The sequence below is a fragment of the Mustela putorius genome, unplaced genomic scaffold (assembly GCF_011764305.1).
Source record: "Mustela putorius furo isolate JIRA1106 unplaced genomic scaffold, ASM1176430v1.1 tig00000580_pilon_pilon_pilon, whole genome shotgun sequence".
NCBI lineage: Eukaryota > Metazoa > Chordata > Mammalia > Carnivora > Mustelidae > Mustela > Mustela putorius.
In genome coordinates this window covers 3,921,438-3,939,384 of record NW_025421423.1, presented here as the reverse complement: position 1 = coordinate 3,939,384, position 17,947 = coordinate 3,921,438, and the positions used below count along the sequence as shown (strand labels likewise).

The 17,947-nt window shown below is 47.0% G+C and overlaps 1 protein-coding gene across 1 annotated transcript in view; it reads left to right on the top strand.

The window, feature by feature from the left end:
• The window catches only part of GABBR2 (gamma-aminobutyric acid type B receptor subunit 2), a 339,969-nt gene that overhangs the window by 134,552 nt on the left and 187,470 nt on the right, over positions 1-17,947 (top strand). The window contains exon 3 of the mRNA XM_004747687.3: positions 1,649-1,819. Within this exon, the coding sequence (XP_004747744.2) occupies positions 1,649-1,819 (171 nt within the window). The remainder of the gene's footprint in view (positions 1-1,648; positions 1,820-17,947) is intronic.

The following is a 17,947-nucleotide window of genomic DNA, read 5'->3' as shown; positions in this document are numbered from 1 at the left end:
AGTCTCAATGAGGGAAAAGCCTTTCTAAATATGACACAAAACCCGAGGACATAAAAGGGAAAAAAATTGATAAATTCAACCGCATAAAATCTCTATGGCAGAAGACATTATAAGAAACACAAAAAGAAAAAAAATGCAGACTTGGGGGGGACATTAGCAACTTGTATTGCAAAGGGCTAGTTTCGTTCATATAGAAGATCACTTCTACCAACTGATAAGAAAAAGACTGAGAGTCAAATTGGAAATCAGGGGAAGTATGTGCAGTTTCCAGAACAAACTGCAAATTGCTCCTGAGCTTAAGAAGAGGCATTCCCTGCTTATAATGTAAATGCAAATTAGAAGAGCAATAAGATACCGTGTTTCTGCCGGCACACGGCAAAGATCAAAAAGGGTGATAAGCACCTTCGGTGGGTGAGGCCGGGGGACCGGGAGAGCAGAGATCAGAGGAAATGCTACAGAGAAGGTGACATTTCAGCTGGGCCTTGGAAGACAGATAATTAAAATCCGATTTAGCAACTTACTGGCACTTGAAAGAGAGAGAAAGAATAATGAAGGGGAAGATAGACAGATTTGACTACTGAGTGTCAATTAAAACACACACACACACACACACACACACACACACACACACACAGTAAAAGCAAACAAACTGGGATATTTGCAGTAACTCCAATAGTCTGAGTTTGGATGCTGTACTTAAAAAAAAAGTCTTCATTAGACTTCGTCAGAAAAGCGTTAGAATACCACTCAAAAAATAAACAAAGGATATGAAAAAACAACTCCTAAAATAGAACATACTACTAGTTAACGATCCCATGGAAGTAAGCTCAACATTATGCATAACCCATGAATGCAATATGACTCATTTTTTTTAGTGGTAAACCATTATAAAATTATAGAGAGACATGTTTTATTTCTCTCTGTTGGTAAGACTGTGGTGACATTGGCCCTCTAATTATACCTGGCTAGTGGGTGTGTAAATTGACATAATTTAGGGAGGGGGGACAAATATTAAGTCTTCAAAACCTCATCCCCTTTATGTGGGAGATTTTATATCACGGACTCTATCCTACAGAAATAGCCTAAAATGTAGAAAAAAGATGGTTGGCACAAAGACGCTTTTAGAATAACATGACAATAATGACAAATTGCAAACAGTCTAAATGCCCCCAAATTAGAGATGATTCAGTAAATTATGGCATGTTCCTATGCTGGAGTATTACACAGCTATTAAAATGTTTGCACGGAGTTTCTTTTTAACAAGATGGTTTCAAGGCTTGTGGGATAGTATTAAGGAAGGGGTTCAATTGTGTACGTAGAATGATTTTGAAAATCTCCTTCTTAAAAAAAATCACTGTGCATGGAAAAAGGACCAGAAGGAAATAAACTGCATCAATGGTGGTTCATTGGTGAGGAGTAAATTATTGGTCCACATTTTTCCTTCTTTCTCCTTATTTGGCATTTTTGAAAACCTTCTCTTCAATTATAATGTATCGCTTTCCCAACAAAAAGGCTTTAACAAAATGCCTTGCCCCATGTGTCCCCCCCGCCCCAATCTGGCTCAGGGTCTATGTTCTGTTGGGGGAGGTCCTCGGCGCACAGCCAAGAAATACACCAGTAAAGGTGATGTCTCTTTTGTGTTTTCCAGCTTTCCTTTGCCGCAACCACGCCTGTCCTAGCTGATAAGAAAAAGTACCCATACTTCTTTCGGACTGTCCCATCGGATAACGCAGTGAACCCAGCCATCCTGAAGTTGCTCAAGCATTACCAGTGGAAGCGAGTGGGCACGCTGACCCAAGACGTGCAGAGATTCTCTGAGGTATGTATGCAGAGAGGATGTGCCCACACCAGCCTGGCAGCTGCGGTCTCCTTCCAGGGGGCAGCGTGGCTTCAGCAGGGACGGGTAACATCATAGGACCCTTAAGCCTGCTTTTAGGAGCAGGCTCAGAGCTGACACGCCGGGGCCAAGAGAGAGCTAGTGGCTGAGGAGTCTGGACACGGGGCAGGTGAACCTGTCCAACCCACGTAGCTCAGGAGTGAAACCTTTTGTCATGCCTCCCGGCTAAATCCTGCGGCTCATTCCCTGACTGCACCTGTAGGTTTGCTTCCTTGTTACTAACGCCCAGTGACACCCCCCCACCACCAAAATCATGATGAGCCACCAGGAACGTCTCTGCTGTGAGGGGAGTTTGGGGAGGGGCTGGCTTAGAATGAAGGCTCTGGTGTCACCGTGGATTGGGTGGGTTTGTTGGGGGTTTTCTTTGGTGGTTCATTTTAATGGTTTACTCGCATACATCATACACAGTGTTTCAGGGCTTATTTTGTTTTTGCCAAGAAAGAAAAAAAGTTGGCTATGGATAGTAAAAAAATAATTACGTTGCTTTGCTCGATCCCTCTAAATCCCGCTTTCTCTCCCAAGCGAACCCTTGGTTTCCATTTACTGTTCATCTGCCCAGAACTTTCTCCGTTCTGGGAGAAAGCTCAATGACTTCATACTATATGTGTTGTTTTTCTCACTTCACTACAGATCATAGAGATCTTGATAGACCACATTCCTATTAATGGGTCATGGTGTTCTGTCAGACAGATAAGTGGTAATTTATTGGATGTGTCCAGCTTTTTGATAATCACAGCCAGTAGCTTCCTGTCTCGATGTGGTCTTCTCAGTAGATTTCTAGAGGCAGAATTATTGCGGTCCTTTAAAATATTGCAACAAACTGACCTCCAGGAAGGCTGTTCTGAGTCCTCGTCCCGCCAACAGTGTTTGAAAATCCCCATTTCCACACTTCTTTTCTAACTGTGATATTAGCAATGTTTACAAAGTTTTCCCTAGTTGGATGAGTGCAAAATGATCTCTTGCCTTCTATCCCGTCCTTCCTGGAGCTCCTGCATTCCTTTTTTTCCCCCATGTGTGCTCTGGCTTTTCAGAGCATTCCAGCAAGGCAAGCCATTCCACATGTGCTCAGCAGCCCGGGGAAACACTGGGAGCTGTGTGGGGAGAATGTGGGAGTTGGGTGTTCAGGCGGTCCTCGGTGGGAGGAGTCTTGGAAAACCCCGCCCCTTGTGGCAGTGGGAGGGGTTGGGGTGGGGGGTGGGGAGTGGGGCGGGGACGTGGAGGGGGAGATTTGTGTGTCCAGGAGGGTGGGTGCACAGCAGGGCTGGGAGTCACCACACCTCTCCCCACTTCAGCTCCACACTTACTCTATGAGGCTCTGCCTCACCAGTCCCACGGGAAGCAGAGCCCACTCCATGCATTGGCTGTGTGACCTTGGAGAAGTCACCTCACTTCTCTGAACTGTGGTTTCCTGCCCTATAAAATGGGGACAGTAGCCCTTCCCTTGCCTTCCCTGCAGTTCTTGCCAAAATCAGTCCTGGATTTGAAAGAGCTGTGTAAGCCGGAAGGTTCATGCACAGGGAGGGATGTTTTGGAGGCGCTTGAAAAGCAGGAGTGTTTGGCCCCGCGGTCTGTGCTCATACAAACAAGGCAGGCTTTTCCCAGGCAAGGCTGGTCCTCATCTTCCCACCTCTTTGTTTCTCAGTCCCCAGGGACAGGCATAAGGGAAACGGGACCTGCAGTGGCAGGGACTCCTTGCCAAATGCTGCAGAAGGCTAGAAGGCTGCCTTCTTTACAGTGGTGACCAGTGCTCGAAAATGAGTGTCAAGCAGGTTGATGGTGAGGGTGGGGACGCCCAGTCCTGGGGCCCCATATTGACAGTGGACCCCGCAGCGATGGGGAGAGATCTTCTTGTTTCCAACAGTGTTTGGCTGTCAGCAGGAGGGACCATTAGGGACGCCTCCTCCAACCTTTTCATTGTATAGAAGTGAAACACCGAGGTCCAGAGAGGGGAAGGGACAAAGGTCTGGGTTTCAAAGCCCTCTGAAGTCATGAAAGGTTATTCACAGAAACGTCCAGACTGAATCCCAGGATCCTGACTCCCACTGCAGGGAAACCTGTCCATTTATAACTTTCTTTTGTCACATGGGAACTGCTTGTAACCATGGAGATTCGAAAGACACCAAAGAAGTTAAATTGTTCGTCCCAACATTGTTGATGTTTTATACATTCCCAAACGCGCTCACAGCCAGCAGCCCGGTAGGGAGGGTTTATGCTCCCATTTTATAGATAAGGAAACTGAAGTCTGCAGAGGGTGGTAGGTCTTTTCCTCCAGGACACATGCTGATAAAGGGTCAGCTCCCTGCTGGACCCCCCCCCCCCACTGCGACCTCCATTATGCTGTCCTCGCTGGGGTTGAGTGGCAACAGTCTGGGAGCACATCTCCATCCCTGCATAGCTGTGTTAGGTCCCTCTACTGCAGTTTCAGGGCATCTCAGTGGGAAACCTCTTCTCTGAGGACAGGATGTTGCTTGGTGGTGTTGCTGGCAAGGACCCCTCTCGATTTAAATCTCTCAGCCCAGCTGACTCCTCTGTGTGCCCAAGGGCTTTGGCACCCCTTTCCCGATGTCTGGGCTGCATCGCTGGCAGGCAGGCTCTGGACACTCTCCAGGGGCTAACAGCTTTTCATGAGTGCGAGGGAAACTGCATTCCTTTTATGAAATTGGCCGATCAGCAGCATCAAGCTCTTCTGTTCTGAACTGGTGCACTGGAAAGATGATCAAATGAAGGCAGTCCTGAGGTTGGAGAGGTCGGGGTGGGGGAGAAGCTTAATCCCAGAAGCTTATTACACTGGGACTGGAAGGGGTGCAGGGCTAAGAGTCATCCTACCTCGGGGCTGGCCGCTCCTGTGTCTGGAGAGGCATCCTACCTAGTGTATGGTACCCAGAGGCTGCCTGGGACTTGGATCGATCAGAAGGGGCCGTCTCCAGATCTCACTTTGCCAAGCAAGGGCTGTGTGGGCCCAGACAGTTTCCTTCACCTTGTTGACTTGGGTATATGGGATCTAAGGCTGCTGCTGAGACAAGGCTCCATAGTGAACACCGGTGGCTGAAAAGATAGAGTTGCATTGGCCCTGCCTTCTCTGCAGCCAAGACATAAATGCATTGAGAAAGAGGGAAGGATTTTGTATCAGGCTAATCTCTAGGCCCAGCTCTCCCAGGCGAGGGCTGCGTGACCACGAGCAGTACACTTCATCTCAGTGAGATCTTTGTGTAAACAGGGGTATTTATCCCGACCTCACAGGGACTCGGCGATGAGAGAGTTAGAACGAGGGAATGAAACACCTCTGCAGAGTAAGTGCTCATTCAGTGGACATCCTGTCCTCCACTGATTCCTGCAAAAAACTCTAGGAATGCGTATCCCTTCACTCAAAGGATAATAATGTGGCCTGCGCTGTGCCAGGGTGTGTGATGGGCATGGGCCCTGGGCTGTGGAGGGCCAGGGAGAAGTGGACATCGTGGCCTTGGGGTCGGTGGTGTTAGGACTCCTTTGCTGGGTTCTGGCTGCTCATTGGGATCACCGGGAATTTTTTTTTTTTTTTAATACGTCGGGTTCCCTCTCTGCCCCCACTTTGAACAGCTTTCCTGGGATATAATTTGTACACCATACAGCTCATCCATTGTTAGTCCACAGTTCAGTTATTCTCAGTAAATTTCGTATTTTCAGATACGGTTATGTGGCCGTCGCCGCAACCCAGTGTTCGAACCCGCCTATCCCTCCACAAATTCCCTTGTGCACGTCTCTAGTTAGACCCACCCCCAGCCCCGGGTTCGTTTGCTTGCTCCCTCCTTTTGCCCGTTTTGGAAATTCCATATAAATAGAATTATATAACATGGACTTTTCTATGTCTCGCTTCTTTTATTTCCCATAATGTTTTTGACGTTAACCTGCCTCAGTAGTTTGTTTCTTCATTCAGCGGAGTAATGTTGCCCGGTGGGGACAGGGCACATTTAAAATCACCAGGGAGCTCTTTAAAAGCCGGATCCTCAGGGTCAGCCCCCAGAACAATCTCGTTATATCGGATGACCTCGGTCATTAGACCCTGTGCGAGCTCCCCAGGTGGTTTCAATGAGCCCTCAATGTCAATGTAGTTCTCAGTCGGCCCGGTCAGGAGTTCAGGGTGGGAAATGGCGCCCTCTCGTGGCGGGGGCCAGGGCTGTCAGAGTAGCCCTGGTCTACAGGCCACATGACCGCCCTTGCTGGGTGCTGTGACCGGGACACTGGTGCGGCAGGGTGGAGAAGGTGGAGAGTGCCCTGGGCCCGGCGCCGGGGCTCTGCCAGGTGGAAGACAGTGGTGGGGGCGGGTGATGAAGATGGAGGGTGCTGCTGAGTGGGTGCTCCACAGGGCCCCGGATGGAGAGGGATGAGCCGACAGATGGCCCGTGGGCTTGGAGGAAGTGGAGCTCTGGAAGTCTCTGGGGAAGCTTGAGGGAGCTGGAAGGGTGGGAGGCGTGGTCAGAACTGGAGGGAGGACGTCGAGATTGGGGGGTCGGGCCCTGGATCTGGGGGAACGGCTGAAGTGGAGGGGAGGTAGAGGTCACTGGAATTGGGGACGAGGAGGTGAGAGACCAGAGGGTTGTGGGACATCCCCGTGGGCATGGCAGGCACAGGATGGAGGCAGGGCTTGGGGTGGAGATGAAGGCAGTGAGCATGGCTGCCGGGGCAACCAGCAGACAGCAGCTGAGAGCGGGGGGGTGATCGGGCCTCTCCCCGCCAAGTTCCTGCTCCTGTGGTCTACAAAACCGTCTTCACCAAGTTATTCTTTAGTTTCCCAGTTCCATGACAAGGCCAGCCAGCTAAGCACCGTGGACGAATTAGTCTCTCCAGACTTCCGTTTCCCCTTCTATGAGATAAGGGAGCAGGTCCAGGCGACTTCAATGATCTCTCTGAGCTCAAAGAATTTTTGAGGAGGGCCTAGGGAGGTCAGGTCTTTGACCCCATTCCTGCCACTCCCAGGGGTGCGCACATGAGAATGACTTCGCCTCTTTGTGCCTCAGTTTCTTCATCTTGAAAATGGGGCTAATAACCGCACCTCACTCTTCGGGTGGTGGTGAGGATGAACCGTGTCTAGAAACTTCAGAGTGCTGAGGGACGTGCCTGGCTCGTAAGCAGCACCAAGCAAAGGTGGCTGTTATTTTTCTGATCATCTCGAATCTGGTTCTGTAGGCTGCGGCTGCCCTCCGCCCTCCTCAGGAGCCCCGCTGTGTGGCTGCCCGAGGCTCCCATCCTGAACGCCCTCCAGGCAGGCTCTGAGACTCCCTGCCCCGCTGCTGGTCCTCAGTGATCTCAGCGCTTCCGGGGCTGACCTTTCCATACCAGAGACCTCCTCCGAGGGTTGGGATCCTCTGAGGCCCTTGATCTGCCCAGCCCCGAAAGGGCACCATCTGCAGAGCTCCTCCTGCTGAAAGCACCAGCCCTTTCAGCCCTCCACAGCCCCGCGGGGGCCCTTGGAAGCCTTCCGGGCTTGCCAAATCCCTGGCTGCCCCACCCAAGGGGTCTCTCTGGTCACCTCCTCTAAAGGTGGTTTTTCTTACGGAGCAGTCACCGGCAGGGGGGACACTCCTGCAGCGAAAGACAGGAACCTCGTGCTTGCATCTAATTCAGGAACCAGGCTTAATAGGCATCTGCTGCCCTTAGCGGGAATGAACTCCTTGGCCTGGCTGCAGAGCCCCTCCATGGTCCCCCCCCCCCCCAGGCCTCCTCCTCTGTCACCTTAAGTCCCTTCCCCTTCTTCAGCAAGCCACACCTCCATACTGGCTTCTCTCTGCAGGAACATCCTCCCCCACACCTGTCCAGCCTTCCTCCCCAGGCAGGATGCTCCCTACACCTCCCTCCGCTGCAGGCTGCCCTCTGTACCTGCTCCTTGCTCAGGGCGGCTCAATCACCATTTCTTCTCCGCCCAGCTCCCAGCACTATTGGCCCCAGAGCCCTTGCGGATGAGGGCCAGGCCGAGCTCTCTCCCCTCACCCTGCACGCTGCCTGACACGAGGCCAAACGCTCAGCAGGGATTTCAGTCCTTGACTCTATAATCCAGGGGCCAGCTTCTTGGGGGCAAATGCAGTGATTTTCTTTCCTGTGGCCCTCAGTCTGCCTGCACCACGATGGTGAGATGGGATGGAAGCGATGCAGGAAGACCCCTGCCCCTAGCTTGTTACAGGGGCGGTCGGGAAGGGAGGAGCTGGCATAGTCAGCAAGTCCCACGCCCACAGAACGCAGCCAAGCCATTTCTGTCGTTTCTCAGCTGGGTCCTTTTTTGGATGTGGCATTGTTCCGTGGTGGAGATTTCTCCCAGAGATCTCACTGGAACGTTCGGGGCCAGCCCCTGGAACCAGCAGTGGCCAGGGATCCGCCTCGTGGTCACTTCTGGGGGGCATCGATGCGGGGCATTGGAATGCACGCCTTGCAGTTTGAGTCATTTTTCTTGGCTGTGTCATCCTGCGATGTTCATTCTGAGTGCTCGGCACTTCGGAGTGCTGTCTCACCAGGGTCGGGTAATCGCATCCTCTAAGGTACTGTCCTGGACCAGCAAGCATCATGTCACTGTTGCTCTCACCTAGAAAAGCAGATTGGAGCGCTCCCCCACCCCCCACCCCAGCCACCCTGAATCAGACCCTCTGGGGTGGGGGCCCAGGCTGCTGGAGTTTTCGAACCCCTGTCCTGGAGGAAGGGCCGCCTGCCACTGAGGCCGCTGCGCTCCTAGGCCTGTGTTGTCTGAGAAACGGGCCAGGCATGCTGGAAGGCCTGCAACACCTCTGCTCTCTGTCCTTGGTCTCCCTCCAGGCTGCAGGGTCACCTGGGCCGCCCACGCAGCTGCAGATCTTCCATCATTAGGAGGCAGGAGGGGACTCCTGACAGAGCAGACTCTGATCCTGATGGTCCTAGGGCCCCATCCTGTGCCCCCACTTTTATCTGAAAACTTGCTGATGCTTTTAGATGATCGGCTGTCTGCCCCTAGGCAAGAGACAACCTCTCCTTCTCCGGGCCCTTACCTCCAGCTCCGGGAGGGCGCTGGCCTGTGGGTCAGCCAGCAGGGACGGCTCCAAATCCTCCTGCCCACACCGACACAGCTGTTGGTGGCAGCCTCTTCGGCATCTGGGGGGGTCCATTATTTCCCAGGGTGTGTGTATATAATAGGATTTTTGTACAATTTTAGTAGCTGCCTGTTTATGTTATCATCTACTTGGGGGGGGGGGATGACGACCTCATCAAAACCGCCCTTCATTGACGTTATTGTTGAGAATGGAAACCTCATTTAAAAAGTGAGACTCTTGGGGCGCCTGGGTGGCTCAGTGGGTTAAGCCGCTGCCTTCGGCTCAGGTCATGATCTCAGGGTCCTGGGATCGAGTCCCGCATCGGGCTCTCTGCTCAGCAGGGAGCCTGCTTCTCTCTCTCTCTCTGCCTGCCTCTCCATCTACTTGTGATTTCTCTCTGTCAAATAAATAAATAAAATCTTAAAAAAAAAAAAAAAAGTGAGACTCTTTAGGGGGCCTGGGTGGCTCAGTCGTTAAGCGTCTGCCTTCTGCTCAGGTCATGATCTCAGGGCCCTGGGATCAAGCCCTGCATTGATTGGGCTCTTTGCTCGGTGGGGAGCCTGCTTCTCCCCCTGCCACTCTGTCAGCTTGTGTTCCCTCTCTCCCTGTGTCTCTCTCTGTCAAATAAATAAAAATTTTAAAAAATCTTAAAAAAAAAAAAAAGAGGCTGTTCAAAGGAAAAAAACTAATCTCACAAGCCTGGGTGGTGAAATTACCTCTAAGGGGGGACAGGAGGAACTGAAACATGGGGATCACCGGGGTGGGTGAAACGGGTCCAGCTGCTTGTTCATTTAACAGACAGCAGGGGGTGAGGGGTGGAGGGTAGGACTGGCTTTGCTGGTAATCACAGGCTTTTCCTCGGGCTGGTCCAGGGCAGATATTTAATTGGAGAAGTTCAAGGTCAAGGACTGAACTTGAAGACCTTCAACTTTCTGAGGCTGAAGCTCCATGGGACAGACTCTAGGGTTCAAGGGACACTTGTTCCTTCCTGCGAGTGTCCTCAGGGACAGTGCAGCCTGCCAGTGGGTGTTCTGCCCTGCAGGGAGACCCCGTGTGCATGAGAACAATCCCCAGTCAGGGCCTGTGGTTTTGTAGGGCTCCTGCCATCCCGGTGGTGGTGGTCTATCCCCGCTAGGAAGGATGCTTCCTCCCTACCACTCCATACCAGGTTCCCAGAGCTGAGCACCCTTCTACCACACTGACCTCGACACAAGAAAGGAGTTGCCTGGATCCTGCTTCGAGAGGACAGGAGGCTTGGCTGTGGGAACAGGGTTCATCCTGGGCTGGGGAGAAGGCCAGTCTTTCAGCTCACCTGGGCTCTGAGAGCAGATAAACACACCCCCTCTCCTGGCCACGGGGATCCTTGGAGCACAGGGGTGAGTGAGGGCCCAGAAGGAGATCCTAGAGGTGTCGGGGTGGGGGGTCCAGCAATCCACAGTGACCTCAGAGCGCTCACCGGGGACACTCCCTAGAGCCGCCTACATAGCCCCTGGGCTTGGTTCCCAAAACATGACTCTAGCCCCGTGAAGCAGAACCTTTGGGGTGGGAAAATGGAATTATAACATCATCTCTGCCATTTATGGGGTTGCGGGGGGTCTGCATGCAGGTGATGACTTCCAGTTACCCTGCACATGGCGAGCGCTGTTTTATAGATTCAGGAAGGATGAAGTTACTTTGCCAAGGGCTTACAGCCACGGGGTGGTGGGCAGAGGTGTAAACCGAGGTGGGCTCGCCCTTGTGAAGAGGAGGCCACCAGCCAGGGCCAGAATCCCCACCCCATCCCGCACCCCAGAAGCAAGGAGGTGGATATGTAGACCAAACCAACTCATGTCTCAAGGAGAGCTCTTTGTGGTTCCCTGCAATTTTTGCCATGAGATTCCACATTAAATTTTTATTATTTTCTCAGATTCTGAACTGTCCTTCCCTACCTGCTCTGGCTGAAGTATCCCAGGATGCTTTGTTTCAGCTGGGCCTCTTGGAGTGTGCAAGTCCACAGAGCTATTCTGGTACCTTCTGGCTATAGCCCCCCCCCCCCCCAGCCAAGGCCTACCTGCCAGGGTTGGATAGTGCCAGGGCAACAGGGGCCAAGGACTAGAGATGGAAGATGTGTGGAACCTTCAGGAAATAGCAAATAGCCAATGGGTCGTGGGAGAAGTGAAGAATGGTGAAGGCCCCACATGCCTCTAGGTCTGGACTTGAACATCAGCAGTAAGGAGCCATGGAAGGCTTTTAAGCAGGGAGTAAGAGATGGTAACAATCTTCAGCTGACCAGAGTCTGGGAAACCAGCCAGGACGTTACTCTAGTAACTCAAAAGAAAACTAATAAGATTGTAGTTATGTTCTTACAGAAAAATGTCAAGTTCTCATTGTTTTCATTTTTTTGCTTCTTTATTTAAAAATACTCATCTATTGTTTTCTAACTGTGATATTGATATGTACTCAGCACAGAAAACTTGGAAAACCCAGAAGAGCAAAAAAGGAAGGCTAACAATCGGCTGTAACCTAGCCCCGGAAAGCCTGTCTGTACAGTTTTCTCATTGCATATGAGTGAATACGTATCAACAAATATATGTTCTTCCTATTAGAATAGCTTCTTTACTTTAGCGGTCCAGTGGCAATGTTTTTCCGGTCCAGCAGGAATTCTCCATCACTGTGACTCACAACAGCCTGTCCCCTGTGTCTGGTGACCCCATGAGCTACCCCGCCTTTGCCACAGTCTTGTGTGTTTGGAACGACTTCCCCCCAGTCCTTTTCATCCTATGGTCTGTTCCCTTCCTTCCTATTTTCCCAGAGTTCTGCAAATATTCTACCCACTGACAGTCTTCTTTGTTGCTTTCCAGAGCTCTTTCAGATATTTTTCTTAAGAAATCTTTGCCATGGGGCCCCTGGGTGGCTTAGTCATTAGGCGTCTGCCTTTAGCTCAGGTCCTGGTCTTAGGGTCCTGGGATCGAGCCCCACATCGGGCTCCCTCTCAGCGGGGAGCCTACTTCCTCCTCTCCCTCTCCCCCAGCTTGTGTTCCCTCTCACCCTGTGTCTCTCTTGGTCAAATAAATAAATAAATCTTAAAAAAAAAAAAGGAATCTTTGCCATTTTGAGGAATTTGGGACAGGACAGGAGGTAGAGGTATATTCTCTGTCGAAGTTTCTTCCAATAGCTGTTGAAAAAATCCTACCCTATGGCAGTGCTGGACGTACTCAAGGAGGCTTTCGCTATGGAGTGTGGAGATGGTTGCCAGTCTCTCCTGATTGCAAACAACAATGCAGGAAACTCATACTTGTATTTTTGTGTGAACATCTCCGATTAGTTTCTGACGATCAGTTCCTAGAAATAGCGTGAGCGCATTTTGGAACCTTTTGTACGTATTGCCAAATTGGCCTCCAGAAAGATCATACCAATTTGGAGTTGCATAGGGATATGACAGCACTCATTGCCAACATTATATATTATGCTTTTTTGATCCTCAGCAATCGCTATTTTAATTTGCATTTCTTTGATTACTACTAAGATGGAATTTCTTTTTTTTACGAGGACTCTTTCTCATTTCTGTTTCTCCTTTTGTAAATTGGCTGTTCGTGTAATTGGCACATGTTCTTATTGGAGTGTTCTTTTTCTTACTGATTTATAAGAGCTCTTTATAAGGTAAGGATTTGTCGCATTGGTTTCAGATATCTTCTCGTGTTTTGTGTGACATTCAATTGTGTTTTTTATGTTACTTGACAATATTGAAAACTTTCGTATTTTATATAGGCAAATTCATCAAGACTTTTTTTTTTTTCCATTTTTCATTTTGGGCTTGGCATGCTCTTCTCATCCTTCCAGTTTTTGTAAATATTCCCTTATAGTTTCCTCTAGTACTTTTATTACTTCAGTTTTCAGTTTATCTGGAATTTCAGCATACAGCCTAACATATCAGAACTACTTCTCCTGCCCCCATAGTCACTCCATAATTCTTCCAGCGTGTCATTGATGTATCTTCCCCTCACTCATTTAAAATGCCTATGCTGGGGGGCACCTGGGTGTCTCAGTAGGTTAAATGTCTGCCTTCGGCTCAGGTCATGATCCCGGGGTCCTGGGATGGAGCCCCATGTTGGGCTCCCTGCTCTTTGGGGAGCCTGCTTCTCCCTCTCCCTCTGCCACTCCCCCTGCTTGTGCTCTCTCACTCTCTCTCTCTCTCTCAAATAAATTAGTAAAATATTAAAAAAAATGCTTATGTTGGGCAGAGGGTTGAGTTAATGGGAGGTAGGTATTAAGGAGGCCATTATTGTGTTGTAAGTGAAGAATCACTAAACTCTACTCCTGAAACTAATATTACACTGTATATTAACTAATTGGATCTCACATAAAAACCTGAAAAAATTAAAAGTGAAGTAAAATGCCTATGCTAACTTTTATTATCTTTAGACAAGAATACATTACTTTTTTTTATACTTGAGAACAGTTCTGTATGATAGAAATATAATATAAACCACAACCATGATTTTTCTAGTAGCCACATTTTAAAAAGTAAAAAAAGATACAGGTAAAGTTTATTTTCGTAATATATTTTATTGAAGGCAGTATATTCAAAATATTATCATTTCAACATGTGACACTAGCCATGTCAAGTTCTTGGGAACCAAGATGGCGAGTGGCCACCATATGGGACGGTGCGGCATAGGACCGTTCTTACATTCTCATTTCATTTTGTCCCATTGATCTCTTTACTCTGGAATTGGCATTCCCATGTTTGAAATATTATTCATGTGGAATACAATTTCATATGTGGCCCTTCTTTCTTTTGTCACAATGCCTTTATATACACCAATTTAATTTTTAGACATTTCCAAAAATGCAATAGGTGTTTTTATTTGAATTTTAGTGACTCCAGAATTAACCTGGGGGACATTTGACATCTTTATAATGCTGAATCACTCCATTCATGAACAAAGAACTTCTCTCCATTCAAAAATTTTAATTAGGTCCTCAGTGAACTTTTATACTTTTTTTTTACACAGATCTTTTCCATTTCATGTCAGGCTTATTTTCAAGTATTCCACATTTATTACTGCTTTAGGGAAATGGGATCTATTTTCCTTAATATTAAGTTGTTACTGCTGGAATAGAGGAAAACTGTCATATTTTGACTGGCCGTATTGAATTCTTATCACTTCTGGTAGTGTTTCCTCACTTAATTCCGTTGGGTTTTCTAGGTAGACAACAATACCATCTGAAACGAGAATAAAGTTGCTTTCTGTTTTCCAGTGTTACAGCATCTGCATCTTCATGATTTTTCATTGATGTGGTACCACAGAGTGTCTAGAACAGAATGACTGCCAGAATCAGGAATCTCTGATTCTAGCTGGGCTCCTTTCCAACTGTGTGACCTTGGGCACAACATGTAACTTTTCCTTGTGCCTCATAATGGCGCCATACTCATATGACCTGGGCTGTTGTAATAAAATAATTAATACATATAAAGTACTTAGGACTTGGAGCAGTGACTGCAAAAGCACCCAATATATATTAGCTATTACTATTGTTATTATTATTGCCTTATTCACTGAACATCTTAGAGTTATATTTAAAAACAGTGATGATAGTGGATATTCTTGTCTTGTTCTTGACTTTAATGAGAATGTTGTTCTTTTTTTTTTTTTTAAGATTTTATTTATTTGTTTGACAGAGATCACAAGTAGGCAGAGAGGCAGGCAGAGAGAGAAGGGGAAACAGGATTCCCACTGAACAGAGAGCCCAATGCGGGGCTCGATCCCAGGACCCTGGGATCATGACCTAAGCCAAAGGCAGAGGCTTAACTCACTGAGCCACCCAGGTACCTGAGAATGTTGTTCTTAAAGGATGACGTCTTTTAGGAGAACAGACATCCCTCATCACGTTAAAGGATTTTTTAGTTCTATTTATTCAGTGTTTGACCAGATATACATGCTGAGGAAATCAGATATCTTTTTAGAATCTCTATCAATAGCTATGCATTTTTTTTCTTTTCTCTATTAGTGTGACAAGTTTAGAGTCCCCAGTTGCCTTGTGTTCATTCTGTAATGCATTCATTCATGTGACATACATTTATGGAGTGCCTGCCATGTGCTGGGTACTGTTCCAGGCACTGTGACACATTGGAAAATGAAACAAAATCTTTACCCTCAAGGAGCTTGTATTCTAGTGTGGGGAGACAGATGATAGAAACAATAAGCAAATAAATCCATAATATGTTAGGTAATTATAAGTGCTAGGGAGAAAAATGGAGGGTAAAGGGGATAGGATATACTAGAATATACTAGGTGGGGTGGGGTGAGGCCAAGGGGAGTCTCAAAGATAAGATGACATTAGAGCAAACCCCTGAAGGCTCTGAACAGCAAGTCATAGGATACCTGTGAGACGAGCATTCCAGACAGAAAGAACAGCATATGCAAAGGTCCTGTTGCTAGTGGTGCTGGAGCCACATCACAGAAACCATTATGGCTGGGACAAATTGGGTGAGAGGGTGTTGAGCTGGGTTTTGCAGGAAGAGGAAGCCGATTGCCAGCCCATACCAGACATTTGTGAGGACTTTGGCTTATACTTTGAGTCAGTTGAGAATCTGCTGGGTATTTTGTTTTGTTTTGCATTTATTGTGAAAAATTTCACACAACATAAAATCCACCATTTTAACCATTTTAAAATGTAAAATTAAATGGTTTTTGGTATGTACACAATGACGTGAACTGTAACTCTTGTATAATTCCCAATGAAATCCCATATCCATTAACATTCATTTCCCCCTTGTCCCAGCCCAACAGCCGCATATCTGCTTTTTAGATCTAGGATTGGCCTATAAGAGACATTGCATAGGAATGGGATCCTGGGGGTGGGAGGTAGAGGAAATGGGTGAAAATGATAAAAGGGCAAAAACTTCCAGTTAAAAGATAAATGAATTCTGGAGATATAATGTACAGCCTGGTGACTACAGTTAACAATACCGTATTGTATGTTTGAAAGTTGCTAAAGAGAGTAGGTCTTTGAAATTCTCACCACAAAGCAAAAAATTATAACTATATGAGACGAACTTGCAGTGGTGATCATTTTGCAAAGTACACATATGTCAAATCATTCTGTTGTATATGTTAAACTTCTACAATGTCAGGTGTAGAAGTCAATAAATCTGTTGTATCTCAATAAGACTAAAAAAAGAATCAAAATATGTGGCATTTTGTGTCTAACTTATTTGTATATGTTCAAATAAGTTAGGAGGAATGCCTATTAAATCTTTTGTCCCATTTTCAACTGCATTATTTGTTCTTTTGCTATTGAGTTATAAGGGTTCTTTATATATTCTGGATACTAAACCCATCAGATATGATTTGCAGATAGTTTCTCCCATCCTTTGGGGTTTCTTTGCACTTTCTTACTGGGTTGTTTGCATCCATTTTTGGGTGAAGTCCCATTTATCGGTTTTTATCCTTTTGTTTCTTGTGCTTTGGTGTCATATTTAAGAAACCATTGTCTGATCCAAGGTCATGAAGATTTAAAGCTATCTTTTCTTCTAAGAGTGTTAATAGTTTAAGCTCTTACATTTAGGTCTTTGGTCCATTTTGAGTTAATTTTTGTATATGGTGTGAGGTAGGGGTCCACCTGCATTGTTTTGTATGAGGCTATCCAGTTATTGTAGCACTGTTTGTTGAAGAGACTATTACTTCTCCATTCAGCGGGCTTGGCCTCTTCACTGGTAATCAGTTGGTCATAGTAGTATGGATTTATCTGTGGACTACTGTAGAGTTTTTATTTTTTTAAAGATTTTATTTATTTATTTGACAGAGAGACACAGCAAGAGAGGGAACCCAGGCAGGGGGAATGGGAGAGGGAGAAACAGGCTTCCCGCTGAGCAGGGAGCCCGATGTGGGGCTCCATCCCAGGACCCTGGGATCATGACCTGAGCCAGAGGCAGACCCTTAACCCGCTAAACCACCCAGGTGCCCCTACTGGAGAATTTTTAAAAAGAAAGATTTGAACTCTTATATTTTAAGACGATCACCCTGGCTGCTGAGTGGAAGGTGGTGACTTAGACAAGATAATGAACACCAATCAGATTCTGAGTCATTTTTGACGGTAGAACTGACGAAATAGATTTCTTGATGGAATGTATTCGTGATGTGAAAAAAGTGAGGCACGGAGAGTGGTGCCACATTTTCCATATGAGCAACTAGAAGGGTTGAATTACTACTTAGGAACCTGGGGTAGAATGTGGAGGAGCAAGTTTTAGGGAGGGAACTCAATATTTAGTTTAGATATGCCTACTATGCCTACTGGATGGAAAAATTGACTAGGTAGTTGGATAAATGGATGTGGAATTCACAGTTACACTAAACCATGTTAGTATTCCTGAAATAAACCTGTCTTTGTTGTGCTACATTATTCTTTTAAACAATTTAATTATTTCAGTTTTTTTCTGTAAGTGCATGTGATAATAGCTTATATTTTACTCTGATCTTGCCACCTCTGATCAGTGTAGCTGATGGAGTTATTCTGGTTTCACAGTGTGAATTAGAAAGCTTCCCATCTCTTTAGAAGCCCTGGAATAGTTTATAGAATCTACAAATCAGCTGCTCCTTGAAAATCGAAAGATGAATCTGCGAAACCATCCAGGATTCTCCAACCCCCACCTTACCCCTTTCACAAGTCATCTCTCTGGCTTTGCTGAGCTTCTTGATCAATTTTACACTTCTTGTGTGGATTTTAGTAACTTATATTTTCCAGAAAAGAGTCCATTTCCTTGAGATGTCCAAATCGATTAGCATATATTTGAGTAGCATTATTTTTCATTTCTGTGTCTTTTGTTGTATGTTCTCTCTCATTACAGAAATGTTTCCCCACTTTTCCCCTTGATTAAACTGGCTCGTTGGCTTTTTTTTATTGATTTAACTGATATTGCCATCTTCAATTCAGCATGCAAAAAACGGTCCCATTTCTTCTTTTTCCAAATTAAATTAAATCTGAATCACTTATGCCATCTGCCACCAGATTCACTGGGGTCAGCATCTCGCCTCTCACA